Raw genomic sequence first — 20,714 nt, forward strand, 5'->3', positions numbered from 1 at the left:
TTAGCCGCGGCTCGCGCCCGTCTCTGGAGCTCCTTTAAGCAGCGCTCTTAATCCCCTCTCCTCGCGCACCAGGAAACAAAGAGAGAAGAAAAAGTCTCTTGCCTCTTCGGCAGCTCCAGACTTTACCCCGGACTCCCTCCCGGCTAGCCGTGGCGAACTAACCCCTTCAGGCTGTGTTCACACCGCCAACCCCAGTCCTCTCCCTGCGCTCCGACCGAAGCCCGAGCCTCAGCTCGCAGCCCCGCCCGCCCCGGCGGGTGAGCAGACAAGCCTCTCGGGCTGGTGAGTGCCGGTCGGCCCTGATCCTCTGGGCGGGAATCTCTCCGCTTTGCCCTCCGCACCCATGTGGCTGCGCTCTCCTCCGCGGCTCCGAAGCTCCCCCCTCCGCCACCCCCTCCGCCACCCGCAGTCTCCGCCCGCGAAGGGGCTTCTAGTGTGTGGAAACCGTTCCTCCTTCACAGCTCCCTCCCACTGGTGCAGGTCCCGTCCCTATTGTTTTGTCTCTGTGTATTCTTTTTTCTTTTTCCCTACCCAGGTACGTGGGGGGTTTCTTGCCTTTTGGGAGGTCTGAGGTCTTCTGCCAGCATTCAATAGGTGTTCTGTAGGAGTTGTTCCACATGTAGATGTATTTCTGGTGTATCTGTGGGGAGTAAGGTGATCTCCGCGTCTTACTCTTCCGCCATCTTGAAGGTCCTCATCCACTCTTCGTTCTTTCTCTGGATGACTTCATCAGCCCCCATGCTTCAGATACCATCTATGTGCATATGACTCACAATTTTACTTCCAGCTTAGGCCGCCTTTAAGAGCTTCAGACCTGCATTTTTAACTGCCTACTTTTCTAGAGTATCTTACAAGCTCAAATTGCCCCAAACACACATATTTTCCTTCTAACTCTATTCCTTTTTAATTGCTTCTTGAACTTTTAAGCATCACCGTTATCCACCTTGTTACGGTCATCCTCAAGAATTCAGTTCTCTTTCCCTTATGCCCTGTATCCCGTCCATCAACCAGTTTTATTTATATCTATTTCAGGTAATTATCTCTTTTATTGCATCTTTCCATCTTCACGGCCATCACCTGAGTTCAATCAACTATTATGTCCCATCTGGATGACTATAATAGTTTCAAAATGCATCTCTCCAATCCACTTTGGTTTCTCAAAGAAACTGGAACAGTCCGTTGGAAATACAAATCTGACCATATCGTACCTCTATGAACAGCACTTAAATGACTCCCTGTGTTTCTTGGGGTATAAAACAAAAGCTCACACTGTTGCCTATAATGTCCTGCATGGACTGGCCCCTGCTGCCCTCGCCAGCTGCTCTCACCATGCTCTCCCTGCCTTCTCGCCCTCATTACGCCACAGTTCTTTCATATCTTGAATGCACCAGGCTCCTTGCCTCCATCAGACGGCTTTAGCCAGTGCTGTTTCCCATGCCACCACTGTGTGCTTTTCTCGTGGTGCTCTATTTGCCTAGTTATAACCTGTCCTCCCTTGGAGCCCACCCCGTGGGCCACTTCCTCCCAGAAGTGATTCATTTCCCAATTATGTGTCATGTGCCTCTCTATTGACAGAGTTGAAAGCTTCCTCTTATTGATTCTTTATTAATTCTGTTTCCTCAACCCCACTCACAACTCATTGTAGGCTCTTTGAGGGCGGGGACTGTGCCTGTTTTGCTCACCGTTGCATTACTAAATGCCCAGCATACAGTGGGTACTTGTGGTTATTCGTTGAAGGAATGCAGTGTGAATCTCATTAGAACAAGCTAATAACAGCGTTCCCAGGGTAGTAGGATCCTCTCCATGGCTTTGCCTTTGTGCCCCAGTCTCTAGAATAGGATCTCCTAGCAGGCATTAAGTAAAGTTTAGGCATTAGTACATCAGTGAGTGAATGCTCCAGAGCCAGCACTTCCTCCAAAGCCAAGTAAAAAGACTCTGACACTATTGAGGAAATGATGGTCTGAGGTGCTCAGCCTCCTTTATGCTTAGTCATGTTCTGTGTCTGGGGGACTAGACATATCTCAGAAATCTTGTCTCCAAACGTGAAAATGGGGGCTACTCGGGACTTGCCTGCATTCTGGAATGTGAGACCCGCCTTCCTGTGAGGTTGGCCAACTCCGCCAGGAATTCTTTGGCTGTAAATAGGCAGAGCCTGCTCAGACCATCCTGCGATTTGATGAGCTGGGTTTGTCTCTAGCTGGTGAGGGGACCTGAATAAAATCCCTTATTTGTAAGTCCTTCCAGGAGAAGGATCTCTGACCCTGTTGATAGCATAGCTGGGCACACAGAACATGGATGCTTAGTAGCAAATTAATGAGTGCTTGAATGAATAAATGAAGCAAACGACTGTGGTCCACTAGCCTTTCTGCCGTTCAACCATCATCTGTAAACCAACAATGGGGAGGAGGGAGGCCTGTGCTAGACACTGGCTTTAGAGAGTCGACTAGGACGCGCTCTCTGCTCTTGAAGACTTGCCGTTCCCACTAGGGAGACTTGACTAAGTGAACCCAGTTTTTCTAAGTTACAAGAGAGTCTGGGGAAAGTGCTGTGGTAAAGGAAACACTTGACGCTCTTAATCAGGAAGAGGGGATGTGCCGGAGGACTGGTCTGAAACATCCCTGAGTTTGGAGAATCAAAATCATAGCTTATGGGCATTAGCATCCCTTCAACTCAGCTGGGTTCTGTGAACACATGGCTGAAGAAAAGGAGAAACTCAGTCTGGTTTCATGAGAACAAATGTGTGTGGGCAGAGATGTCATCCCTTCAGCTAAACATTGAACCACCACAAACGTTAAGGGAACACCAGTCATGAGCCAGATCCTGTGCTAACATGAGGAAACAAAGATAAAGGACGCTTCCTCTTGCCCCCGAGGAGCTTGCAGACCACTGGCGGAGACAGATGGGGAAACAAATCACTAATGACATCAGCACATTGAGATCTGTTCCAAGTGGTACAGAGTGTTATCAGAATTTGGAGAAGAGAGAGAGGAATGCTCCTGGGGCAACCAGGGAAGGTGGTGTCACTGGTCATGGATGAGCTGATTCTGATGTGGTAGAAAAGTAGGGATGGGTCAGGGAAAGGATGCTTTGGATTTAAGCTGCCTCACATAAACATGGGATCATTGGGAAGAATTCTCGGAGGTGCTGGTCCAGGACCACACTCTAGAAGGTTCACACAGGTTCCTGGGATGAGAAGTTGCCTCTGTCCCTGGTGCACTGCATGAAGAGGCCGGGCTTAGGCATTCTTTGGCTCCTTACTTTTGCTATGGCATTAGCCAAGTGGTTGTCTGGGAGGAGAAAGGATTCAGGGACTAGAGGACATGAAAGTTGAATTCAAGGCTTCTGACTTTTGAGACCTAGACTTACAGAAAACCTGTGTAATCCTGGCCCTGAACTTTATCAGCCATGTGACTTTTAGCAAGCTCCCTTTGTTTTCTCATCTATAAAATGGGAAAATCAATATATACTTTAGGGAATATTTGCAAGGATTGGCCAAGCCGGATCCACAAAACGGCCCAGCACAGGGCAGAGGGTATAGTAAGTGCCCAGTTCTCAGTCTTCCTTGATGTGGAATCGAGTCAGTGTGTTAGTAGCTGGCAGAGCACGTAGCATCAGCATGAAATCCAAAAATGGAGTTAGCAGATATAAGCATTTTCTGAACCCAAGGCAATTCCCTTTAATGCCCACCATTTGTTTCCTATAAGGCACAAAAGTTAAAAGTTATGTTTTTATCTTTAAAAATCCAGTGCTTTTAATTGTGTTACCCTTACACAAAGCTGTTGTTTTCGCCATTTACCTGAAAGAATTAATTAGGATTTGGAATCATTCCATGAACCTAAGATTCACACCGTAGTTCCATTGTCTGATCCTAGGGACAAACCAGTATGAGGGATAAAATTGTCTGCTTAATCTCATGGGAGGATAAGGGTTACCCTTATCCAGCATAGTGGTTGTGTAACCTTGGGCAACTCAGTTTCTCTGCATCTCAATTTCTTACTCTACAAAAAAGGCTACATCTCAAGGAATTAATCCTCAAAAGGGTTAAATGGGTCAATGTGTATAATGTCCTCAGCACAGTGCCTGGCCTATAGTTAGTACTCAGTGAATGGAACCTGTTGTTATTATGATTGCGTCTAGTCACGTATGTGAGGCTCTTCAATTATCTTTCTTCTTCCCCTTTCCCTCCAAGGTGCCTCCACTCAGAATTCCAACACCGTGGAGCCGGAGAAGCAGGTGGACAATACTGTGAAGATGGCCGGCGTGGTCGCCGGCCTCCTCATGTTCATCATCATTCTCCTGGGCGTGATGCTCACCATCAAGAGACGGTGAGTTTTGGTTGCTGCCCTGCAGACCCTGCCAACCCCAGGGGGCCCCAACACTGCCATATGGCCAAGTGCGTTCTCTGCTGATCGCTTATGAGCAGGGACCCTCTGATATAACTGTTGAGGTCCTGAAATTTGGGGCCAGTGGTGGCTCATTGTGTTGGTGTCTGAAGGGCATGTGTATCTGCTTGGCGAGCAGCCCCAAGACGGCAAGTTTCTTGAGGGGCAGGGGTTCCTTGGAGTACCATGGGATTCCACGTGTGATGCTTCTCAGAGATAGCTGCTCTGTTGTGATTGGTCACGTCATCAAGATTCCAGGGGAGCGCCGGGAACGCGGGTGAGCCCACAAATACAGATGCAGGAAAGCAGTGCTTCGTTCCTTTCACCTTCATTCATCCTTGACTTTTCTTTGGTCAAGCAGCAGCATCCCAAGGGATAGATGCATCAAAGGGATAGAGCCACCTCTGATGGTGTGACAGCCCTGAGGGAAGGCTCCTTCTTACTCCACATCCCATAGAACCTTCCCAGCTGGATTGTTGCTGCTTGTCACCTCTCAGCGGGATGTCCTCCCGGCACCTCTGGTCATCGCACACAGTTATCTCCTGTTGCGTGCATTGCTCATGAAAGCCAGGGTACAGGTTCTTTCCTGATCCCCCAAATTCATTACATCGACATCTTCTGTTTATCAGACATACAGGAGGCTTGAAGACGACACAGAGGAGTTGCAGAGAGGGAGAGGAAATAGTCATTAGGGAAAGTTGAAGAATATCAGCTCTCGCTGTCCCTGGGGTACATGCTTATTCCTCCAAACAGGGGGTCCTCCTACCTACTGTACCTTAGCCACCATGTCCGGGTGCCTACTGCCCATCTCAGTTTCAGCCAGGATTCCAGCCTTGGTCTCCACCCTCCCACTCCCCAGACTGCCAAAGCAAACAAAACACTTATCTACATTATAATGAACTGGGCTGCAGCCTGCCCTGCCCCCAATTTAAAGAGACCGTTTAGTCCATTCTTCAACAAACTACTAACTCCTCAGCCTGAAGCTCTGGGTGTGGTTACTCACAGAGTTCAGGACAAGCCCAGTAATGAGGACCCGCACCTGCTTTCATCCCTGAGACAAAAACAGCTTTTGTGAAACTTGTTCCCACCAGAACAAAGGGACAGAACGCCCCAAAGACAAATTCCAGTTTCTACTCTAAGGAGTCCCATGAATATAAATGCATGAAGTAAACAAATGAAGACAGTGTCCTTATTTCCAGCCATCAGTTTCGCTCTACAAGTAGTCGGCCTTCTTTTAGCCGTTCTGGCACCAGAATGTCTCTGTGTGTCTCATGGTTCTGTTCAGAATCAGCCAGGACCCCGTTTGACCAGGACATCTTATTGGTAGGACCTGTTCTTTCTTGACATCTGTGTTCTGTAGGATCATTCCTTTACTCAGGCTCCCAGCAGAATGACTGAAGAGTTTCGGTTCTCATCCAGCTACTGATTTTCTGGTTGGAGCGGCTAGGGAGGAGGGAAGGTCCATGATAATATTGGGGGTCAAGAGCCCTCAGAGTCGTCATCGTCATCCATAAAGCGAAGCCACGTTTTATGTCTGTGACAAGCTAGCTGCTGTTGGATGAGGCCAAACATGAGGTTTGATTTCTCTGGGGGTGAGTGAGCACATTGCACATGTAAGATCATTGACACGTTCTGGAGTCGCAGACGCTTTAGAGACAGAGGTGAGTTTGGGCCAGTCTCCCTGAAAAAAGTAACCAATTTAAGAGAATTGCATTCCTCTTCGATAGACCCTGAATGTTCTCATTCTTCGCCACTGATTTGTAAGTCAGATACGCTCTTCCAATTTTGCTCTTTCTAAAGCCTGACTTAACCCACGTCACCATTGTCTGCGAGCTTGTGAAGAAATTTCACTTCCCTCTCAACAGCTATTTCTGAAATGTGTGACTTTCTGGGAGGGAGGAAAGGGCTTTCTGTTTTCAGGCTGGCAGCAAGGATAAAGTGAACCCTTTGTGTGGTTTTATCCTCTTCTGAGTATCTTCATCTATCAAAACCATCCGTCACACCCGACCAACAGACATCAGGTGATCACCATTCCTTTCCAAGAGGCAAAACTCAGATGTAGTGGCAGTGGGCAGGGGGTAGGGGATGCTGATCAGCGTTTGCATATACAGTATCTTTGGGAGAAAATAAGACATTTTTCTGGCCTAGTTGATGGTAATATTTTACAAATAGGTATAGGGGAAGGAAAGGGAAGGAGCAGAGAGGAGGGGAGGGGAGAGGAGAGAGGAGTAGGGGATGGATCAGAGGGAGAAAAAGAGAAATTAAACACCAGCCTGCGCTCTCTCCATTACCCCACAGTGTCTTCTGATGTCTAGAGGGGCCCCCACCAAAGGACAGTGAAGAGCTTAATGGGCTCCTTTCCCTCTCCTGATCCCAACCCCATATATAAATATGGGGAAGACTTCACTGGTCAATTGAGTCTGTCACTAACTTACTTACTGCTCACCAGAATGATGTCCACAGTCACCTAAAAGGAATAGATACGAAAGGAAAAGAAACCCCTAAATAATAGGCGAATCATCACAACTCAGGATCCTAGTGTCAGCATCTCTTCAGTGTCCCTTTGTGACCTAGAGTTAGTTCCTGCATCTAGCAGCTCTCAGAAGTCGAATGCCTGCCACACTCCCTGCACTGGCTTGCGCTGGGTCTTCTCCCTAACCTCCACAGACATGGCCATGGCGGCTCCCTGTTTCCTCTGCTCCCAGTGGATTCAGCTGTCTCAAAGTCTTCCCCAGAGCTGCAGGCACGTTTCCAGTATGCCCCTAGTTTCTCCATACAGGCCTTGAAGCGTCCCTGTCACTCTCCAAAGAGAGTCTTTATTAGGTGGTGTGTGTGTGTGTGTGTGTGTGTGTGTACGCGCGTGCTGTACTGAACTAGAAAGCTGGCCCAGAAAGGGCTAAAGATACAGAGGACCAAGGGAAGGGCTTAGTGAAAGAAGCTAAATCAGTTTACATTCAGAAAGGAATATAAGAGAACGGAAGAGAGAGAGAGAAAAAAAAATATCAGCGTAGCCTAAGGAAAGTGGTGTTGTTGGTGTTTGGCTGTTTTATAATGGATGGTGGGGATCTTGAAAAATGCAAGGTTGCAGAAGGGGATATGAGATGCTGGTGAGCAATTCAAACAGAATTCCCTTACTCTTTGAAAAAGATGCAAATTAAACTTTAGACTTCTTTAAATAGTACCTTTGGCTGTTTGGACCGGGCTTCTTTGAATGCGGGACCATACAGAATCAGGGCTACATGGAGATATGGAGGATTGCATGAGCATTATAAGAAGGGAATCTGGAGCCCCTTCCGACAGAGTTAACAGCCAGTGTGGTTATAGCCAAGCTCATTGCAAAATAGTCATTCTTATGCTGTCACTGGATAATGGCTTCATCTTTTTCTCCTGGCTCTGTTGATCACATCTAGACCTCAGAACATTCTAAAATGGGTTCCTGCATGCCATTATGTAATGGAACGTACCTCCTTTTCATGAACACCCTGTTGAATCCTGAAAATAGAGAAAAGCTCTCATCACTGCAGTCTCCTTCATCTTCTTCCCTGACCTCCTCCCTTTAGAATTATCGAACATCCTCTCCCAAAGGAATGGGCAGCCAAGGCATTGTAAGGCCAACTCTCTGGTCCCTTGGCTTAATACCATAGGGCCCTGGGTGCCTTCAATGCAAATTAAGGTGGAAAGCTCAAGCCTTAGTGCCTTCACTAGTGTATCTTGATGTTTGAAGGTGTTTCTTGGCCGCTCACATATGGGAAGTTTGACATTTTAATGTTTGTTTGTGGGATATGGACATATGTGCATGTGCCTACAAGCTTCCTGTCATCCATTTTTTTCCCTGGGACACGCTTCCTGAAATCTGAGCATGGCCCTCCAAGGCTTAAGGCGTAGCTATGCACTTTTGAATGGGGAAACACTGGAGCCAGCTTAAGCAGAATTCTTTGGTAACAGTATATCTCTACCCCAAGACTCGTCTGTATCCTGCATTAACCTCACCATCCCTTCTTACTTTTCAAATGTAAACTAGGCAACTTTTAGGGAGACAGTTTCAAAGTCCTTGGCCGCACATAGTTCCATCCACCCCCATCTCCTCTTCTCCTCTCCCTGCCCAGCTCTTCCTGGTACAGCCTGGACTCCCAGCCAACCACGCTCTGCCCGTCCAAACAGTAACTCTTCCAAGAATATATTTGGAGTGTCTTGAGTTTGAGAGTCTACTTTGAGAGAAATGTGCATCTCTTGGTATACCTTGCTTCTCTGTGATTTGTGTCTGCACTCCAGTAGCTCCCAGTCTAATGGGTGTAGACATTCTTGTTAGCTGTGTACTGGGAAGCAGAAAACCTGGATCCAGGTCTCTCCAGCCCCATTTATCTGCTGCTAACCTTGGAGAAGCAACTTAACAAGGCTCAGCCTTTGCTTTCTCAGCTGTGAGATGCAGCCAGTCTCATGTAGCTGTTCTGAGGATCAAATGAACGAATGGCTGGGACAGGCTTTACTTCCTGTACCTGCTTACGTACAGGTAATACATATATTGCATAATATCAACAGGGACATTCATCTCACACATGACCATCAAGTGTCCCAAGCCAGCTCCAAACCCATCACTAATCTGTTAAAAGGCAGTGCTGCAATCAGTACACACACTCTGACCTAATTTGTTCATTTTCCATTTGAACTGCTGCCATACTCGGATTTTAATCCTACAAATAATCATAGAGGGTAGGACTGTTGATACTCCTGTTTTTTGAGAAGAGGAAACTGAGGTTCAAAAAAGGTTTTTATGAGTTATCCAAGGTCTTGGGCAGAGTTGAAATGCAAACCCAGGGTCTGTGACTCCAGACCCCTTGCTGTTAACTTCTGTTCTATCAGTCCATGGAGACCAGTAGAAAATAAGTGAATCCTGGAATAGGACACAAGTGACCCAGGTTCAGGTATCATTTTCTACGGTTCTCTGCCTTGGTACGTGCTGTTTCCCTGAATCAAATGTCCAGACATTTCTCTTCACCTGCAAGTCTCCTACTACTCTCTAACTCTCAGCCCCAAGTTCTTCCAAGTAGGATTCCTCCAAGTATTACCTCTTCCTTGAAGTCTTCCCACAAGCCCTCCATCCTAGGAAGATTCAATGATCCTCCCCCGCATGCAGCCGTTGTGCCACATGCATAGACCTTCAGCTGTGTATTTATCACACAACATGGTGGTTGTAGTTTTGCTGGACTGAAAACAAATGGCCTGGGAGGGTAGGTCCTCTGCTCTGGCCCCTTCTTGCCAGAGCTCTACTGCCCTGTATCATCTGCTCCTGGACATCTACCCTCAAAGTTTTTACGGCCAAAGACAAAATCATCACCTATCCACCGACGTATTTCCAGTCATGTGTCCCCATCTTAGTGAGGGGTACTACCTCTCATTCCATCAGCCAAACTACTGGGATTCCATCACCCCAGTACTTTTGAACTTGAATCTTTACATTCTCTTGGTTGCATCCTCTCCCCTCCCCGTCTCCACTGCCTCTTCCCTGGTGCAAGCCTCCATAGCTTTGTTCTATGAGTCTCTTCGCCAGCCTCCCTGACTCTGGCCCCACCTCTCCAACCCATCTTCCACACTGTAGCCAAAGTGATGTTTGAAAGATGAAACTTGTACTCCCAAACCTGCATTCTAAAATCCTTCAGTGGCTTTTCCTTCCCTATAACAGCGGTTCGTAGGGTGGAAATAAGGCAAGAAGCACATACTTAAGTCACCTGGAGAGCCTTGTCAAGCTACGCTGTCCCCTTGCTCACAGTGATTCTGGCAGATTTCCTGAAGTCTCACCCCGCACTTATACCTTTGTGAAGTTTCCTCCTCTTTCAATGCCTGTGTTCCTCATTTCCATGTGACCTACCCATGTTTAAGGTCTAATTTAAAAGACACCTTCTCCAATAATCCCTTCTGACCTTCAGTGTAGACTCAATCTCTTCACCGTCTTGATCCCCTCCTTGAGGATCCATGTTATGTTCTGTCTTAGGTTTGTTATTTGTATTCACATCTTATCTTCTCCACTGGACCATCAGCTGTCTGTTCTGATTCATCCTCATCACACATGTGCCTTGCAGATACTTGGGATTCCCTAAAAATGTGTTGAATCCCAGTAGAACTAGAACGGATGGGGCCCAGGATTGCACTGCATCTCTTGGGCAAGAAAGCTTCACTCAGAACGCAGATCCAGATGTCAATGTTAAGCATCAGGGGTGAACCCAGCCCTGAGGGGTGCGGAGGAGGGTCAGGCCGGAAGGGCAGTATGTGAAAGATGTCCCATGGTCTGAGACTCAGAGAACACACTATCTCTCCAGGAAAAAAATAATGAGGCAGTAGGAAAACCTAACTCCTGGGTAAGCTGAAGAGGCAGGGCAACTATTAGATTGTGCTACGGGTCACAAAACTGACACATGTAGAACTTAAAGAAATTGCCCCAAATCACGTAGCTAGTAAGTGGAAGAGCTGGGTCTGAAACCTGGCCAATCTGATAACAGAGTCTACACTCTTAACACCATCTCACCTGGATGAAATGTAAAACAGGATTTGCTGATATGCTGAATTGTGTGACATAATTTTGAATGGTTCGTTGAGGTAGGAAAGCAGCCCCAAATACATGTATTGATATTATCTTGGTTTGTCCACCCCATTGTAAACTGCTCCTTACTCCACACCCTGGAAAGTGAATCCTCCTTCTGTTTGCACTCACTAGGGGAGCCACTCAGGCTAGAACCTTGGCAGTCGCCTTCAAAATGCTCACATTTAATCACCTATTGCTTTTGTGTTCTAGCCACCTTTCACATCACCTCTTCTCCTTCCTCATAGCCATTGCAGGATCGGCCCCTGACATCTCTTGCTTTGACCCTTACGGTAGCTTTCATGACCCCAGTCCCTCTCCCCTTCCGCCTTTTGCTCACGCTCCTGCCAGAATCATCCATCTAGAAAAATATTTGACCGCTTGGCTCTTTGAGTTGTCCCTGTGACCTGAGTTCTCCCTGTGAGAGTAAGCTCCTCAGACTCTTTGGGAACTAGACCCTACCAGCATCTTGACATTCCCACCTTGATAACCCCCCACCCATTCTGTAAACAGATATCCATCAGCCTGGAAATACCCTCCCTCCCACTCCATCTGGGTGTTCCTGGACTTTACAACTCCGGCATCATAGACTCTAAACCAAATTACCTCTCCCCCATCCCCACCCCTTACCCTCAAATACGGTCCCACAGCTCCCTGAGCTGCCACCTCATACCACTTATCACTCCAGAAGATAATAACATAGTAGTTATTAATGCAGGCTCTTAAAGTTAGACTTCCTGGATTCTAATCCTTGCCATGCTGCTTACCAACTATATAAACTTGGGCAAGTTACTTAACTTCTCTGAGCTTCACTTTCCTCGCCTGTAAAACATAGATAATAATGCTGGTAGTGAGGATTAAATACAATAGTCCACATAATGTACTGAGGACAGCACCTGACACATAAGTGACCTCCTACTATCTAAATGGTAGCTATTATTATCATCTATTTTATAAGTTTTTTGTTTGGTTCTCCCATGAGACATATTGGCTGGATCACGATGGCCTTTCTCTTTCAATCTCTGGTAGTTGGCAGAGACAATCATATAATAGGTCCTTAAAAAGTTTTGGCTGTGATGGAAAGATGGATGAGTGGATGACAGATTGATTGTTGGATGAATGAGTAGATGAGCACATGGATGATTTGATGAGTGTGTGGGGTTATGGGCTAGACGGATAAGTAGATGTATAGATTGTTAAGCGGATGGAGGGATGGATGGATGGAAGAGTGCATGGGTGGGTTTATGAACTAGATGGACAGGGAGATGGTCAAATGGATGGTTAAATAGACAACTTAGTCTTGTTTAAGTAGTATGAAACAAAGGGAAGCTATACCTCAAGTCATTCTTGTCAGCCAGCTGAAAAGATTCCACAGTATGTGATTTATTAAGTTTGGGTTTTTCTCTTTTTTTTCCTAAGCACAGCTGTCTTCCTGCTCAGGATCTTTGGTCTCAGGCAGTCTGTTACTTGCAATATCACTGTATCCTTGTAAATTTAGACCTTCAGTAAATCTTCAAGCCTGAGAGAAAGAACACATGTATACTCTGTTTTGATCACAGAGTAAAAAACTGCAATCCTTTCCCTGGAAGACTTTGCAGTTTAATTTGGAAAACATATTCAATTAATAGAAGCTTGTCAGGTGCCATCATTCTGGAGTTGCCTTGAAGCTGAGTCAGGGATAGCACTGGCTTTTGGTGACGTCCAGGATAACTCAGCTACTTGACAGAGGTGAGTTGAAGGTTAAGGAAGCATGTTGGAATGAGGAGGTGGCCCAGGCAGAGGTGAGTCCTGAAGATTGAGAGCAGAAAACCAGAGGGCCCAGAATGTCGAGACCCAAGAGTGTAGCCTGGGGCTGCTGACTGTGAGAAAATCCTGGCTCGCGATGGAGGCCTTGCAATTGGTCCCCAAATACACAAAGTATTAGGCCTAGTGAGGGGTGACCTCTTAGAGCCTCAGATTCCTCAACTAAAAATGAGAAGAGTAGTACCTGCTCCATAGGGCCAGGGGGAGGATTAAAAGAGATAAGGCTTGTGGCATCTCAGTGCCTGACCCGCTGTGTTGCCCAACATATATCTATATTCTTTCTTCCTCGAAGCCAGCACAGGCTAGTGGTCTAGCACATGAGCTTTAGAGGCATGTTGCTACCAAATCCAGTTACTAACTGTGTGATCTTAGGCAAGTTACTTAACCTTTTTGCCTCAGTTTCCTCATCTGTGAAGTGGGGATGATAATAATACCTATCTCTCAGGATGGTTGTGAGGAATACACAAGTTAATGTATGGTAAGAGCCTACAGCAGTGTGTGGCACATAGCAAGTGCTACATAAGTATTTGTTCTTATTTTATTACTAATTTTTAAAAATTTTATTATTATTTTTAATATTCCTAAGTAGGTGAACACTTTGTTCCTGGTCACCAGAGTGAGAAGCAGCAAACCTTTTATTTGTGGGTAACGGGGGAACATAAACTCCCCTTTGTTGTTTTTGGTTTTGTTTTTTTGGTTTTTTTTGCGGTACGCGGGCCTCTCACTGTTGTGGCCTCTCCCGTTGCGGAGCACAGGCTCCGGACGCACAGGCTCAGCGGCCATGGCTCACGGGCCCAGCCGCTCTGCGGCATGTGGGATCTTCCCGGACCGGGGCACGAACCCGTGTCCCCTGCATCGGCAGGCGGACTGTCAACCACTGCGCCACCAGGGAAGCCCGAACTCCCCTTTGTTGAAGCCTAGTATATTTCAGATGTTTAATATATTCTAATATTAAATTAGATTAATGTATTTTACTTAAAATACTTTGTGTATTACATACCATATATAATTGGAAAGTAATTTAGACTAATATAATGTTAATGCCCACCATGACTCTTGGGAATAGATCATTATTGCCCCTAGCGTTGAGATGGAGAAACTGAGGCTCAGAGATACAGCCACTTGCTCGAGGCCATGCAGTCAGCAAGTGGTGGTTCTGGGATGCTGAGACTTACCATATTTCCACTCCTCAAAGCTGTTTAAGCTGGCAGTTATCCATGCCGTTCACCTCGGTACACGGATCGGGAAACAGAGATCCAGGCAGAGGCATTGACGTGCCCAAGGTGTCACAGAGAGCAAGTGAGAGAGCTGAGATCAGAACACTGGCCTCTGCATTCTCTGTCCAGTGTTCTTGACAATATGGAAAACAGAGATGTCTGTGAGTCTTCATCAAATGGATCCTGAGCTTTCTGCCCCTGAGGAATCACGCTCCCAGGCTCTGGACCACAGAGCCAGAAATGAAGAAGAGGAATGGTCACCTTACAGTGCCAGCCTGTTATGGTTGGTGGAGGGGCTTGGATGACTTATATGGGCTGTTCCAGATCCCACCCATCAGTTAGAAGTTCTCCACCCCTTTCATCATCTGGGGCCACTGTTCATTTGGCCAAAGATACTGCACAGTTTTATGAGTAACCAGATCTTGCTGCACTATGGTTCATTTTCCCCAGCTCAGCCTCCCAAGGAGGTACGGGGCTTCCCTTCTGCCATGGTGTCTTAGCTCTCAGATGTCACTTTCCTTCTGGATCTATGGAATTTGTCTCTCCTGATAATTGAAAGAAAGCCTAGAGATGGCCCTGCCTTGGGGACTTTGGCCAGTTCCTACTTAAGAGGGGGAAATTTGGAGCTCTGAGGACATGTTCCCACCCTGTGGATATAAAGACCGCATCTTCCTGTTGTAACCAAACTGGATAACAGTTGCAATTAACCAGATAACTCAAGAAGGAAGCAAATTATTCTTGCCTACTCAGTTGGATATTTGGGGACCTGAATTATTCAGCAATTTTTCTCAATCCACAAATGTATCAGTTATTGTCAGTGGAGCTAAGTCTGTAAAATAAAAATGTTCCTATTTATTTTTCTACAAAATACGAAAAGTTATAACAAAGGGAATATCACGGACTTATTTGTTTTTCTTTTTTTGTTCAGAAGCCAAGAGCTAGAAGAGACATATTGCAGGCAGTGATTTTTCAACCATTCTTCTGGAGAGTGGAATTCTTAGTCATGTGAAATCTCAAATGAAATGCCAATTTATGAAACAGATTAAAATGGAGAAGCTCCAAATGTGGTGGATAGCAGAGAAGCAGCAGCCCTACCTCAGTACCCCCCTCCCCATTACAATGATGCTGCTCTGCAGAATCCTGGGAACACGGTTTGAATATTAGTGATTTAGTTCAACTCACCTAAGGTTCATATAAGAAAATGCAGGCACAGAGAGTTTATTCAAGTTGTAGTCTGTTCAAACTGAAGTTTGGAATTCCTTTCTTTTAGTGCAGTGGTTTTTCATGATGAAGTTTGAATGTTGTTCTGGTTTTCTCCTGATAATGTAACAAACTACTTCCCAAAATTTAGTGACATAAAAATAAGCCATGAAAGTTAGTGATTTGTTTTTCTCATGAATCCGTACTTTGGCCAGGGTTTGACGGGAATGACTTATTTCTGGTCTGTGATGTCAAGGGTCTCAGTTGGCGTAATCCAGTTGGCTGGGGCGGGAACAGCCCGAGGTTGGCTGGATGTCTCTTTCTGTTCATACAGGCTTAGGGCCTCTCTGTGTGGTTTCTTCACATGGTCCCTTAAAACCACAGCAAGCTCAGGATACTTAGACTTCTTACATGGAGGCTCAGGGTTCCAAGTGAGAGTTCCAAAGACCCAGAAGGAGCTGCAAGGCTTCTATCTGTCCTATCCTAGAAAGCCCCAGAATGTAACTCCACCCATATTCTGTTGGTCACCCAGGGCCAACCCTGATTCTGTGTGGGCAAGCACTAACATGGGCATGAGTGCTGGGAAGTATGGATCATTGGGGAGCCATCTTGGATGCTGGCTACACAATTTCCTTTCTTTTGGTGTGACGTTACCAAATAGATTCTGATGTGATTTGACCTAAAACAGAGAAGATAAAAGTCATCATGGTTTTCCTTAGATCTTAGGAGCACTGTCATGTGGAAGAGTGGTAAACTAGTTCTAGAATGCCACAGAAATCTGACCCAAGACCAAAAAGTTATAATTATAAGGAAGCTAGTTTTACCTAACCGTGAGAAAGAATTTTCAAACGACTAAAACAACCAAGTGCGATGTGGCTTCCTCTGCATGAGTAGTGAGTTTCTCCATCATAGGAGAGGTCTTTCTTCTACCGCTGAAAGTATCTGATTCTCGGGGACGATGACTAGTTGCGAAACTTGCATCTCCTTGAGCTTAGGGATGCTGAAATACTATGTGCATTTCTAAGAACCAAGATTTCCTATAAATCTAATTCTTGTTTGTTTGTCTTTTCTTTTCCCCCCTTTTTTGGACATTTCCATCATCTGACTGCCCATCAATATATAGAAGAAATGCTTATTCCTACTCCTATTACTTGTAAGTATCGATCCGGGGTGACGTTGCTTTGTGCCCTGTAAGGCAACCTGTAGCATGCATTTCCTGCACCAGCCGTCTGTTGGTTTCTCATACTCACTTCTGTCTAAGCCATCTGTAGCCTCAAAGTTTTTATTTTGCCTAGATGTTTTCCATTTGAAAATGCACTGTCCATGTTGAAAATGTTCATGTCTGTTATGTTTCTGCCATCTTGGATCTTTTCCCCTGTTTTTGAAGATGTGAAGGGCTGTTTCTCCTTTGTCAGTATAATTCTCTAGTTAGAAATCCTCAAATTCCAGCAAGAGGAAAACCTAATCCTCCTGCAGGATTTGCACACATAAAACAAAATCACTGATCTCGGCAGCTTCAAAGCCCATTTGTACGTACTTGGGGAACGTGTAGCCCTAGGGGCTCAAAGATTAGAAGGAAATTCATTGGCTGTTTCCACTATTTCAGGAAGTCTACAGGGAATCGTGGCTTTATCTAGAATCAGCTTCACAGGTGACAGAAATACACACGGTCTTTGGGACTGGAATTATCTCAGTCTGATGTTTATCATTAGTTATGTCATTGCTATCAGTGCATTTTGTTGGTAGTTATAGATGGCTGATTGCCTAACAATTCTTTCTAAATAAAGATGATGATTTTTCTTATTACAAAACGAGACATTTTCACAACATGAGGGTAACGGAGAAAAACTCCATAAATAGATCCTTGGTAATGAAGAGTTAGAAAACCACTGAATTAGTTTCACATTTCTAATAGGCATTTTCCATATTTGAAAACTGAGGTCCAGAGAAGTGTGTGAAATCACGCTCCAGTTAGCAAAAGAGTGGGATTAAAACTCAGGATGCCTCACTCCTTGTAAAGTCCATTATCCATCATTCCACGTCTTCCTCCACCGCTGGCAAACCCAGCTTTGTGAGAGAGACCATATCTGTCAGTGATCATGTGCTGAAGCCTTCACGGATGAGGTTGGAGCCAGCAAAAGCCTCCCCATCCCTCTGCTCACTGTTTGGGTCCCTGGTCGATAGGTCCACGCAGTGAGCAGATGAGATTCTGGTATCACCACCCTCATGTTATATAGGAACCGATGAACGCCGGCCACCGACACTGAAAATGCCAGAAACCTTGCTTCGTTTGTTCATTCATTCATTTGACAAATAGGCATTGAACACGCACATTATGTTGCAGACACTGTGGACGGAGAGATGGCCAGGACTTTGAGCCTCACCCTCACAGTACACAAGCCTATCAGAGAGACTAGCCTAACATCAAGTATCGCTACTTGAAATCTCGGCGGAGATGTACCAACGTGTACCATGGAATAGGGGCACTTAGTCGGGTGACCGTTTTTTTAGTGGAACAGGGGACAGTTATCAGTGCTTCTAGAGATGGATTTATCCAGTACTGAGGAAATAAGAATTCTGAGCAGGGAAAACAGCATCTGCAAAAGGCAGAGAGGCGTGAGACAGTGCGGGCTGCTGTTGCCGTGGTGGAAAGAGTCATGCAGCTCTGGGTTCAAGTCACATCTCTGTCACTCACCAGTTACGTGGCCTTGAGCAAGATTTCTGGACTTTCTCAGCCTCATTCCTCTCAACCCTAAAATAGGGGTGAAAGTGCCTAACTCGTAGGGAATGAGGGATTTTGTGAGGTGCCTTGCAAAAAATTGGCACTCATGAAATGTTAGTTTCTGTCTTTCCCCTTTCAGAAACCATAAGGAGTCAGGGCAGTAATGGTGGCCCCTGGGGGCTCTTCTGGTCTTCTAGAGGTCCTCATGGCATCAATATTCCGCAGTAGGTGTGGGCATGCAATGCCTTCTGGGCAACTCACCCCCTCAGTCTGTTAGCCAGTGTACATAGCACTGTCTGGATACCCACTTTGTACCATTCTCTGTGCTGGACCCTGTGGTGAAATCAAAGATGAACGATGTGGAGATATAGATATGCAAGTCCTTATAGTTCAAGTTGCAGTGATAAACAAGGGTCTTCCAATGGGTGCAGACTTGGAGTTCTAAGTGACAGATCCTAGATTGTGACACTCAGGCCAGCTCAGGAGCTGGCCATGGTTAAAGGTTCAGAGGGGGAGAAGAACTGGCGAAGCAGACAGCAAGGTAGGAGGAGCACCATTAAAACCAAGCGATGCCCGTTGCAGAAGGAGGACTTGACAGTAGCAGGTGCTGCAGAGAGAAGGAAGTGGAGGGCTTGGGCGTGGCCCTTGACCATCAGAAGTCACTGGTGCAGGTCATCGGGTAGCCTTGAGGGAGGAAGCCAGCCTGCCTAGGACCCATGAGGTAGATAACTTCTTCTTAACCACTAGGCCCTAAAACAGAGGAGAATGTGAGACTGGCCACTTGAAGGGCCAGAAAGTCCTGGGCACATGTATACGTAGAGGAGCCTGTGCAGAAGGGAGAGCTGCATATGCTGGAGGTGGGGTGTCTCGAGAAGGGAAGGTCTGGAGGCAGAGTGTTTGGGGACAGGGAGCTGAGGAGGGGGTGGGTGACAGGTCTTGTGAAACCATAGGAGGGAGCGATGCATGTAGATAGAGAAGGGGGAACAGAAAGGAAATGAGGACCCCCACGGTCTGCAGATTCAAAACTCCACTCCGCCACATCTTAGGTAGAGACCCTGAGTGGGTGCTTTAAACCCTTTCTACTCAAAAGTGTGGTCCATAGACCAGCACTGGCATCACACAGGAGCTTGTAGAACTGCAGCACCTGGTGGCCCAGCTCAGGCCTCCTGAACCTGCATTGTAACAAGATTCCCAATTCCTTCATGGGCACATTAAAGTCTGAGAAGCACAGACTTACCCAATCTCAGTTGTTTCATCTGTAAAACAGGAAACACAATACCATCCTCGCAGGGGTTAAGGCGTCACCTCGTCCCTCTAAAAGCCTCAAAATCTTCCATGAAAGAGAAAGCCTCCAACACACTTGGGCTGAACAGTCTTTTCCATGAAATCCATATTTATTCAACAAGTATTTGTGGGGTTCCCACTTATGTGCCAGACACTGGTCAAGGCTCTGGGCTATAAGAGTTAGCTCAACAAACAAAAATCCCTGCCCACATGAAGATGTTTAGTGGGGGAGATAGAAAATAAACGACATACGTAAGAAAAGTAGTATAGGTATTATGTAATGGCCAAGAGAGATAAGAAGAAAAATTAGATAAACCGGGGAAAGAAGATGTAAAGTGTAGGTGGGGGAGAAACAGAGGAATTTTTTTTCAAAGCCAAGAGGCCCTCAGTGGCTCTCCCCCATTGAAAGGTCCCATACACGAGACCAAGGGTCCACAAACATTTTCTGTAAGGAGCCAGTAGTACATATTTTTGGCTTTATGGGTTCTCTGTTGCATCTACTCAACTCTGATGTTGTAACATGAAAATAGCCATAGACAATATGTAAACGTTTGAGAATGGGTGTGTTCCAATGAAACTTTATTTAAAACAATGAGACAGTGGGCCAGATTTGTCCTGAGGGCCATAGTCTTCCTATCCCTGCTCTAGACTTTTGAGATAGGGAGAGGATGGGGTCCAAGATTCATCCTGCTTTATGAGCTCCTACAATGTGCTGCACCGTGCGTTAGCCACTGCAGACACAAAGGTGAATGCAGGGCAGCTGAACCAGCCTAGAAGGAGGCAGAAGTTGAAAACAATTACTAGCTGGTAGCTATGATGTACAGGGTTTATCTAATGCTCACAGCAAGCCCTGCGAGATACATGCTATCGTGTTGAGTCTATTTAGACGTTGAGACTGAGATTTGAGGACTTGTGTACATCCCACAGCCAGGAGGTGTCAGGGCTAGGCTTTGAATCCAGGACCACATACCCTCAAGCCCCGCCCATCCTTCTCACTAGACCTTCAGGGCTCCTGCCTGGACCATGTGCTTGGAGAGCCCTTAGCCAGGCTGTGGGAGAGCCAGGATTTGAGTGCAAGTGTGTCTGCCCCTACAGCCTCAGTTCTGTGCAGGGACATCTGTGCCTTGCTTGGGACAAGAAGTGGTAGCTATTCCTGGCTGGCAAGGAGGCCCTTGAGGTAATCCTGTCTTTGCTGTCCTGGGGACTTTCCATGTGGTCAGAGCTGAGAGCACAGGGCAGCCAGATCGGTGGTAGCCAAGGGAATAGAGTAAGGGGTGACCAAAAGAATGCTAATGACATGGATAAGTAGAGCTATAGGTAGAAGGCACTTTGGGACCCAGGGACACAGGAGTCTAGAATGGGGTCCTTCACGGTCCAGTACACATTTTAAAAATTAAAATAATGTGGGTTTTGGTGTCAGACTCAGATCACAATTCTAGGTCTGCCTCTTCTTCCAGACTGTTCAGACCTTGAGCAATCGTGGAACCACTCTGAGCCTCAGTTTCTTCATCTGCAAATGGTGACAACAACTG

At 46.3% G+C, this 20,714-nt stretch overlaps 1 protein-coding gene across 2 annotated transcripts in view; it reads left to right on the forward strand.

Moving 5' to 3' along the window:
* Positions 1 to 20,714, forward strand: part of PTPRT (protein tyrosine phosphatase receptor type T) — a 1,065,023-nt gene that overhangs the window by 900,061 nt on the left and 144,248 nt on the right. For both annotated transcript variants that reach the window (XM_029221736.1, XM_029221738.1), the window contains 2 exons: positions 4,190 to 4,325; positions 16,300 to 16,329. In XM_029221736.1, the coding sequence (XP_029077569.1) occupies positions 4,190 to 4,325; positions 16,300 to 16,329 (166 nt within the window). The remainder of the gene's footprint in view (positions 1 to 4,189; positions 4,326 to 16,299; positions 16,330 to 20,714) is intronic.

This window comes from Monodon monoceros, unplaced genomic scaffold, assembly GCF_005190385.1.
Source record: "Monodon monoceros isolate NGI ecotype Baffin Bay Population unplaced genomic scaffold, NGI_Narwhal_1 Super_Scaffold_13, whole genome shotgun sequence".
Taxonomy (NCBI): domain Eukaryota; kingdom Metazoa; phylum Chordata; class Mammalia; order Artiodactyla; family Monodontidae; genus Monodon; species Monodon monoceros.